This window comes from Athene cunicularia (genome assembly GCF_003259725.1).
Source record: "Athene cunicularia isolate RWA chromosome 7 unlocalized genomic scaffold, athCun1 chr7_part2, whole genome shotgun sequence".
In the NCBI taxonomy this organism is placed as follows: domain Eukaryota; kingdom Metazoa; phylum Chordata; class Aves; order Strigiformes; family Strigidae; genus Athene; species Athene cunicularia.
The window spans coordinates 4,224,512-4,235,053 of NW_020799108.1; the positions used below are offsets into that span (position 1 = coordinate 4,224,512).

At 37.7% G+C, this 10,542-nt stretch overlaps 1 protein-coding gene across 8 annotated transcripts in view; it reads right to left on the reverse strand.

Moving 5' to 3' along the window:
* Positions 1-911: 911 nt before the first annotated feature.
* CFLAR (CASP8 and FADD like apoptosis regulator) overlaps positions 912-10,542 on the reverse strand; it is a 25,800-nt gene continuing 16,169 nt past the window's right edge. For 6 of the 8 annotated variants that reach the window (XM_026853292.1, XM_026853296.1, XM_026853295.1 and 3 more), the window contains 2 exons: positions 6,768-7,281; positions 2,786-5,841 (listed from right to left, as the gene is read on the reverse strand). In XM_026853292.1, coding sequence (XP_026709093.1) covers positions 5,703-5,841; positions 6,768-7,281 — 653 coding nt within the window. In that variant the 3' untranslated portion in view covers positions 2,786-5,702. Of the gene's footprint in view, positions 2,752-2,785; positions 5,842-6,767; positions 7,282-10,542 lie in introns of those variants that run through there. The other 2 variants (XR_003398859.1, XR_003398858.1) reach the window with 2 other exon arrangements.

A 10,542-nucleotide genomic window follows, 5' to 3' on the forward strand; every position in this document is an offset into this window, starting at 1 on the left:
GATCTTGGGGAAGGAGATGGGAGGCGCGTCGCAGGGCGCGACCCCGCTGGCGGCGGAGGGGCTCCCCGGTGGCGCCCCGCGGGGATGGGCCGAGCGCCGTGTGAAGGGAAGCTGCTACAAGTGTACTTGAAATTGCTCATGTACACGGACCTCTAAAATTAGACGTTTAGTTTTAACGTTAGACATCACTTGTGTTTTACTAGCTTTTATTTTTTTCTTCTATTTTCCTGTATTTTAATGTAATGTATGTAATTTCATTTATACTTTTTCTTAACTACCCTCTGTAGTCGTTACCCAGTTACTCAATTGTAAGATGTTTTGAAACCTTTAACTCCTTGCCTAGTAAAGATAAGATTTTTCAGACACGGACAGTCTGAAAAAACTCCTGAGTACATCTCTAATAGCAGGAACCTGAAGAAAACAAGTGTCTAAGACGCCAGTACCAAGATAAGTGACTGAAAGCTGGAACAAAGGAGCTTAAGGACTGATGAAGTAACTCTGTTATCATGTATGGACACTAGAAACCTGAAGTTCACTAACGGACAGTGTGAGAAAGGCTATGTGGACCCCTACGGAGGTGAGAAGACCCTCATTCTATTTTTACCACGCATGCTCTATGTAAATTAATTCTAAGAATCCCTTAGCATAAGACTGCCTTTTCTAGAAATCTAATGCATATGTATGCTTTCTGTGTATATTAGAGAGTTTTGTTAGTAAGCATGGCATTTGTAGTGGAGCCATCCCCAGTGCTGCCCAGCGCTGCCAATAAAGAACATGTGCTTAACAGTTATACTCAATCCAGACTGCTGAGTGAATCTTTGTTTCAGGGAAGCGGCCGCCCTTCCCCTGCAGCAGAGCCTGGGATGGGTTTGACAAAACACTAACAATACACTCTCAGAGTAACACAAATTTTTAAATATGGCATGTACAGAAAGTCACAATCCACAGAACCAGAATTCCTAAAAGACTTGCAATGTCTTACTGATTCTAACATAGAAGCTGAAAAAAAGACATTCTCCAGAAGAGCCACAGAAGAGCTGTCAAATAATTTGGTACAGGAGATACAGCTTAAATGGAACACAGTCAGATACACAGCAGATCATCCACACAAATGGCAGCTTCTTCTCAGCAACTTCTTCCTGCATGTCAGAAATGTGAAACTCTGGGTCTTAGAAAAAAATTCTCAGAAACTGTCATAAAAAGCTTCTCTGACCCAGGTATTTGTTACAGGAGTCAATGGTACTTCTTACGCAGAGTTGAAAGGGGAAATCAGCCAGACAGCATACTCCCATCTACAACTGTTAGTGCTGTAACGTCCTCTTGAACTAACTCCTTTTCTGGGTAATGAGTTGGCAACCACTGTAAGACATTAAGTATGTAGCAGTACAGAATAAACTAGATTTAGGACTTGGTCACAGCCATGTAGGTGGCTGAGGAAAATCATGCAACTTCAGTCTGGTACAACACACCACAGAATCTCTTGCCTCATGGGGTACACCTTCTGAGCAACTGGAAGGCATCATCTGTATTCTGCCAATGCTCTTTTCCCTCTTCCGTATATACAGAACATACAGAAGTACAAGAAATTTTTATTTTAGTTATCAGAAAGCAAAAACAAAGTTCAGTGCCATGGAGCAGTGAGTCTGATAGCCTTGTTCCAAGCACTGATCATGCAGGAGCAGAGGAGGAGTGGCTTGTTTTATCTTGTTCAACAGCAGGTTCTGAAAACTATTTTGTCAGACTGTGACCGAATTTCACCAGCATGTCACTTTTTATGTTCCTGTGCTAACACCCTAAACTCATGATAGATCCAGAATTAATTCTTTTCCCCTTCTGGCTATTTAATGGAAGTTTGATATCATTCATATCTGCAATACCTGTACAACTTGATGCAACACTGCCCAGCATCCAGTCACTTCCCAGACTCAAATTTTAAGTGCACAGTACGTCAAGAACAGACCATAACTATCGTGTACCGACTTCAGTGCTACTTTTGACCACGCAGCAAGTACACACCACTCTTGAAAGAGGTATCAAGGCAATAAATACTGCTTAATGAATTACAGCATGAGTACTGCTATGGTTTAAGAAGCTACTGAGGGTTAAGAAATCGGTGTAGAAAATCAGTATCTGACATCCATGAATGCTGCGTGACACATGCCATGTGCCAACATTTTGGTTATCAGAAGGCTGATTTAGCAACTTCTGACCCAAGTAGCCAGACCTAAAAGACTCCCTTCTTTAATCACTGCAAGTGCTATTTACAGAGCGTCTACAGTTTTCCAAATAGTGTTGCTTCATCATTTATTAAGGAAGGGGACATGGATTTTATTTACTGTGTCATGCACTAAGGTGAAGAACATGCATGCTTCATAACCCCCAAACCAAACCTACATTGTCACATACCTATCAGAAACAGAATAGATTCTATTGCTAATATTGTAAGTAAGTATTGTATTTGGCATCACCCAACCCCAAAACAACCAACCCACAAAACCCCACCACTATTATTCTTACTTTCTTTCTCCCTTTTCTCCTGTTTTCTTCTTTCTCATTCCAGTATTGATGCTGTATTTCTCCTCCAAATCTTCTTTTCCCTATTTGTTCTTCTCTTGGTTCTCCCTATCATTCCCCTTCTTGTTTCTGCTTGAAATTTCTGTATTACTTTCCCTCATCTCTCTGCCTCCTCTTTCTTCCATTCTCCCTGCTTTTGGTCTGTAGGGCAGCAGAAGTGCTCATCACATGCAAAAGCTAGTAAGGAAAATGGGAAAAAGTGAAGTTAATTTGTGAAACCACATTTATTAACATCACATAGGTATATATGATAAATAGGAATCACATCTTATTTCTACCACCACAGAATACATACTTGTTTCAACATTTGCTTAATTTACCAGCCACTATAGGAAGTAACTTCTAATATTCCAAATCTGTCATTTTATAATTCTTCTCTTACCCCATGAACATGAACAAGGTAGAGTTTCAAAATTACACTTGTGCTTTACTTTATTGGAAGACAGTCAGTTATTAAATATTTAGGGTTAAAATGAATGCTATTTTTATTACCTATCACATATAGTACAGACCCTTCTGCTGATACAATGCAGTAAGCTCTCTACTTGAGTGTGTGGAATACATATGAACATAATTAAGACATAAAGTATTTTAAATTTTGTATTTAGTATTTTAAAGCCAGAAGCATTATGGCCCTAGTTTAAAGAAAAGGACCAGTTTAGTAAATCCTTTCTTAGAGAACACTAAACTGAAAGGAAGACCTGCCCCCTCTCTCTGCCCCACTGTGATGCATTTATTTCCACACCAATAGGATCATGAAACTGGATTTAGTATTCTTACTTTAATGCTTATAGAAAATAAGCTTTTAGAGAATTTCTGAATTTTGAAAAAAATTATATTTGATTTTTCCCCTTATGCCTGTGCCTACATCAAATTACAGTAACACAAATAACACATGTACCCACAGTTAAACATAAAATTTGGGGTTATATTTCCCAATTCAAAGCTATTAAAAAGTTTCCATATACTTTATTAAAGAGGACACCATAGCTTCTGAAGTGGAAAGAGAAAAATATGGAATGCATAGACTTGCAATACAGGTGAATTATATTGTTGAATTGTGCAAAAATTTCTTCACATCACAACCGTGTACGGAACTTTCCAGAATTAACATGCAAATAAAACTGAATACAAAATTTTAAAAAAGGTAACGAGTGAAGATTTAATCACAATGATATAAAACGTACTTTATATATTATATAAAATAGTACATTAATATAAATAAATACATATTTCAATCTTAACATTTTGCACGTATAGTGAAAGACTATAGGATAAAACTTGTTCAGTGGGTTTCTCCTCTTTGTATACTCCTAACAATCCTCATCAATCAGCAGTTTAGGAACTTCTTAAGCCAGGAAGAGACTGGGTCTACATCACATAACAAGGAAAGACTCCTGAGCACTTTTTAGACTTCAATATCTACTTTTTGACAAATAAAAGTGCATTTTACTCTCAATTACAGAAACTACTTGAAAACTTTTTTTTTTTTTTCCCCCCAAGTGAAACCTAAGAAGCCTGGTTTTAAAAAAGAAGTTAATAAAAACGTCAAGCCAACACCTAAGATGTACAACACAATATCAAGGAATAAAAAAAGGCACTGCTACCAGTTTACTGGCCAAGCTCTCCTAATTATCAGTAATATACTAATGTATACTGATAGTATACCACTATAGTATCAATAGGCTAGCTGCCTGTTACATTTGGTCTACAATGAAAAGCATTGTAGGTGAAGTTATATATGTAAGCACATATGCTTTTTACTCAAATCAAATGCAGCTACACTAGCAAAAAATCTTTTTGCAGTGTATTTGCTCAAGGAACTCGCATACCCTGTATTAGCAAAAACTCCTTTCCTTTCTGCTCACATGAAACACATGCCAGAAGGATGTATGGTGTAATGACACCAGAAACCCAGCAAGGCACACCAAGGCCTTGAATTCTTTCCTGAACAGGAGACTGTATTACAAGTATTAGAAGTACACCAGTGGCCTACTTTAGGAGGGAAGAGAATGCCATAAATTCAGTTACAATAAATTTCAATACAACTCATCCAGGTTACACTGTTATACAACAAGCAGCTTAACTCAACTCTTTAGGTTAGGCATCTGCTCCACTTATTTAGGACGATTTTAACTCATGTCTTTTTCAGAAGAGTAAGGGCAACTTGGAAAAAAAAAAACCAAACCACAATTGATAAAGATGCACCCTTTTTCTTAAGCAAAAGAAATGAAGGTGCAGTGTTTAATTTAAACCCATCTTAAGAGCCAGTGGCTGCTACAGGACATTTAAGTTCAAATATGATAAAAGTGTACTTTTACAACTATGCATGGTGCAGCAAATGTGAATCATGTTTCACCTTCCACAAAACATCTGCCAAAATCCCACATTTTTTAACTGTCTGGTAGATTACTGTAAAGCCCTGCCACAGTTAGCCCAAAACATGGCAGAATGTCTCATTTATTAACATATAACCATTGTGTGCTGTGGATAGTACTGACAACACAGGGTTCTGGGTGAATCACCACCTGTAATGCAGCAGGCAGATGGAATCCAAATTATTTATAAGATCATCTTTCTCCTCCTTCTGTTTTGCTAGTCTGTGGAGGCACACAAGTCAGAACTTGCTAATGAAGAACTGGCATTGCTGTGTAGACATTTTCATGACACATTTTCCATTATTAGGTGCTGAGGAGAGTACCCAGTGAATTTCAGTGGTTTGCACTGGCTTATACTTGTTCTAAGCATCAACAGAAGAACCTAGATAGGTGCACTGCTAATAGGTATGCTAAAAAACCACCAATGAAACAATAAAAACGCAAAGCCCTGGAAAACCCATGAGCTATACAGTTTAGAGCTCCTTCCACCCTGTTTACCTGTTGTACTTGGTTGTAGGTCTGTTGCAGTGCTATATACGATAGCTGCCATTCTCATCCAAGCTTTCAGATACATTATCAATAAGGAATTGGCCTCAACACATAAAAGTGCTTCTAAATCCCTGGGTTTGGAAGCAACAGGCACTTTAGATACACATGCAACAACACTGCATAAACTAAAAGTATGTGTGAAACTGTCTGCATCATAGTGTTTCTTGTTAGCCACTTCAGACATGTCCTTTCCAACAGCAGTTAAGTGGGAGAAAGAAAAAGTTTCTTCCTCAGTGTGTGCTGGAGCAGAAGTGAGTATTGTTGGCTTGGGTCAGTGGTCTTATTCCATTCATAGACTTTTCTGTTCAGTTCTGTGTGGATATCTAATATAGAGAGTTTCCTGCAGCAACAAAAATAAAAGCTTTCTATTAGAGAATGAAGCAAGACACCATTTAAGAATCCACAAGAGATAACACGCCTTTAGACTCAGCAAGGAGAAAGTTTCAAATTTCTCTATTTATTGCAGAGGTTACACCTCTAAAACCCAAGGCTGAACATACATTTTGGGAGACAACCTGTTATAACCCAAATCACTGTTGTGATATTGGCTATGCTGACATGATGATCTCTGATTTCATTACAAGGTTTTAGGGTTAATGTTAACCCCACAGCTACCTTGAAAAACAGTTGTTAGCTCCCTGGTAGATCAGTTGTACAAAGAAACCTTTATTGGTAAGTTATATACCCAACATACCTGATTTTAGCAGAGATTACTTTTGATAATCTCTTTGGAGAGACTAAAGTTTTCTGGTAGTTTAAATTCAAGATTACAAATTGACAAACTAGTGGCTCTCTGAGCAGAGGGTTAATTAGATCTAAAGAAAAGACAAAATCCTTCCCTCTTAACTGCCTTTTCCCTGAACCTAGGCACTAACATTTTATATTTACAAGTAGAGCCCTTGTTAATGATAAAAGGCAATCCTCAATTTGACAGAAGCCTGGCGTGTGCCCTGTTATGTTGGAGAAGGAAGATTTCCAATCCTGTGTAAAGCACTGACGTATGTTACCAGGACAGCTTCTTCCCTTTTCATTCTGCAAGCCCCAGTGCCATAACATACTTTACTTTTACCCTCCAGAATCAGCAACTTCACTTTACTCTGCCTTCCTGTGCTATCACTCCAGGATCAGGTATACCTGTCTTGTAACCTATGACACAGCATGAAGATAATTTACAGGACCAGACGGCATGAAACAAGGTTTCTCTATCTCTATGACATCAGGCTATCAAAGAAAAAGGGTTATTTTTATGTCTTTTTTAAAATTTACCTTTTATGAGGATTGCGGAGTAGCTCAGCCAGACAACGCAGATAATATGAGGATGAAGTTGGAGATTTTTCTAGTGTAGACACATCTACCTTGCACTGACTCCAAAAGATGTCTGCTACTTGGGGGATAGTGACTTTCCAAGGGATTTTTGTGTTAGCAATGATTTTCTCATCATCCCCATCTATTTCCAACAGACTAGTATGTTCTTGGTCATTTTCTGGCACAATGTAGCTCTGAATAAAAAAAAGCTTCGGTTTTCCTAGGAGTTCAGGACATGAGTCTGCTGTAAAGTATTTCTTTATCTGTTCCAAAGGGAATCCAGAAAAGGTATGGTCTGTACAGAAGATGCTCTGAGGACTTCCACGGCTGACCAATATACAAATGAAGCTGTCACAATTTCTGTGCTTCTGCAACCTTGCAACTTCAAGCAATGTTTGATTCATGGTGTTCATATTTAAGTATCTGTGACAATGAACGTCATAGCCTAAGCCTCTGAAGGTCTCTTCCAACACATCTGAAAAAAGAGGTAATTAAATCACAGCATACCAAGGCTCAATCTCAACTATCTTGAATTACAGTATTTACAGTATTTCGCTACTGGAAATTAGACATTTATTTAATCACAATAAAAAAATGGGAGTACTTGATGTTGATCACAGTACATTACATACTTGTACTGCTATATGCATGCTGTCTTTAATATTCATGATAGCAAAACCACTATTATTTGACACATGATCTGTTCCAAATTCCACAGACACCTAGATGCTTTCATTTAAAGCCAGTATCCCAAGTTCCTAGGACTTAAAATATCAGGCAAGAGAAAACATTAGAAAATGCTTCATACAGAACATTCTTGAAATGGTAAGGAGTGGTCTGGATAGCACGGTAAGTCTGTTTCACCTTTTAATTTGTCAAAATTACTCTGAAAGGTTATTACAGATACAGAACTGCATAGGAAATGCAGAGTCTGCCTTTCATCCGTCAAAAAGCAACCCGCTGCAGTCATTTATGCTTCCCATTATATGAAATGGACTGTAAGTGATGAGTTCCAGGTGGAGAATGCACACTGGAGTTTTAACTGTGACAAAATGGCATTTTCAGAGGAAAAAAAAACCCTGAACAATGAACCCTTTCAAATGTGTTAGAAATTAAAACTGCAGGTAGCCAAAAATCAAGATTTAAGTCTACTGTATTTGTATTAACCTGTGCTGCAGGAATAAGTGCTATGCTCTGAGTAACTACTTTGAATGTTTATTAATTTGGGAATGAAACCAGATACATGGTGGTTTAAAACCACAGGTATTTTTTAAGTGTTTAGAGAACCACAAGCTACTACTATGATTCATACCCATAGCATCATATCTTTACCATAAACCACATATACATTGCCCATGCACAGTTTCTGATGTGACAGGAAATCTCGTGCTATGTTTATGTAAAATGCCTTACAGACACAGGAAGCTAGACTGTTCCTTTACTTCAAAAGTTTAACAATCCCTATTTAGCAGAGGCTAATTCAGATGTAACTGTTAGCAAAGCAGGAGCTGTACTAGCACACTGAGCTCCTCAAAAAGCTCACACTTAGAACAAGGAACAGAACTTGTAACTTTTCTCAGCAAAATACAGGGTAGATACAAACTCTATACTACAGTGAGGTGATAAACAGGAACTATAGAGTTTCATTCAATTTCTGTTGGTTTGTCTGAATTTTGTAAATAATTAAAAAACTTTCCAGGCATATTTTTATTTGGAAACAGAAAGGAAAATCCCCTCTATTTTAGGCAATAAAACATGCTCTCAAAATTCAGGCAGAAGATTCAGTAGTAATACCGTTTAGCAGTTTTATACTCGATGAAGTCATTAGAGGGCAGCAGTACATACGCAAATCAAGAGAGCAACGAGAGTGCTTTTCCTGTAATTGTTTCACTACCATGTACATATACACACATACAGATACAAAAACTGGTGTCACCGTAGACCATACACACACTCTGGGTGTCACAATTAAAAAAAATATTTAAACAAAAAAAAATTCAGCGCTGATACCTGTGTCTAACAATGAATCAGAAATTATGCATGGTAAACTTTGGATACAGTTATTTTACTTTAAGGCAAGACAAAACACATCATTACATGCTGCAACCTGAGATCAGAAAACATGTGTTTCTTCAACAGTAATCACCTCCAGATGAAACACCACTGAATTTTGAGCATTTGCACTCTACATAAAAAAATTACCCTTTTCTCCCCTTGTTTACAACATAAGGATAAAAACTGGCTTCCAAATGGCGAAGTCAAAAGCAGCTATTTACAAAACAACAAGGTGCATTTCAGTTTGCATTTTATAAGCACTTGATGAATTCACATTGTTTATACTGGGCATTTTCAACTGTTGTAAATCCTTGAACCTACTGCATCTATTATTGGTTCAGTTGCCTCAGACTACATCTTGGGATAGCTACCGACCCTAACGCACACCATAGATAGAATTCCTAACATTCTTCCTGCACTCTTCTCTTTCTTTGGTATTTTCAGACTTCGGATGTAGTGTTGCACAACAACTCTACAGAGTACTGACTGCCTTTCTAACAAACTTTTTAAAGCAATGCCATATGTCTTGCTTCTCTTGAATCTCACTATAGTATCTCACTTTCCTGAATCCTGATACAGTAACGTATTTTGGTGAAAGTCTTGCTTTATATTATGTTAAAATGCTGATGATGTACTGGTGCCATTAAACATATGAGACACACACATGATTTAATCGCTTCTGCATCCAATGCAGACACTCATGGAGACTGAGGCACACTAAGACTTGCTTTGGGTGGTTCTGACACAACAGCAACAGAACCATGATTTGCAGGTGTATCCGATATGCCAGATGCTAAACATGTAACCCATTTTTGTCCTTTCCAGTCAGCAGACTTCCTCTATCACATTTACACTTTCAGTTCTTGTACAAGTACTGAAATGACCATGTGAGCTCATGAAGAGCATGCACACTGATTTTTTAAATTTCTTTTGTGCACATCTTTTGTATTTAGTAGCAATTACTAAGACTAAGGTGTCTGCACAGTGTATTGTCTGTGCAAAAGACCTGTGCCTTCTAAGGAAGAGTAGAACTAAATTTATGTATGTGACTATGAACTATGTGATGTAGCAGTTCCTTCTTTACTTCATTTTTTTTTCTCCAGTGTATGTACCTTACCTGCTTTTACACTTACTATTTTATTTAAAAAACTCAAACCTGGCATAGTAAAACACTCTTGTTCAGTCAGGTCAGCACATGCTCATATCCCATTAGAGAAATGAAATTTTATTAAAGAGGGTTTTTTTTGTAAACAAGGCTATTTTCACACCTCATGGTTTTTTTAGTTCTCCACACTAAAATTCCTCTAGCAATCTTTTTTGCATTTGCTTTTAAGAAACAGAACTCCAAGCAGTAAGTAACTGTTTTGGTACTGGAGCAGATTATCATGCTACCTTCCAGATTAAGGCTGACTAATAAGATTTTTGCATCAAAAGGGTTGTTTGCTCTCTAAAGCTACCATAAGAGAAAAACAGGAAAGTAAAGAAGCAGGCAACAGGACAGAGCAGAATGTTTGATCCTAAGAGACGCCTCCACCCCAGTCTTTCAGTTCTTGGCAGTCTCTCTTAGCTTTATTTTCCTCTTGAGGCAAAGTCAGCTTTTTCTTTTTTTTAGAGTAGAAATGAAGAAGTGCTTTAGAGTGAACAATTTAATTTCTACATTCAAGCAATTGCATTCCCCCCC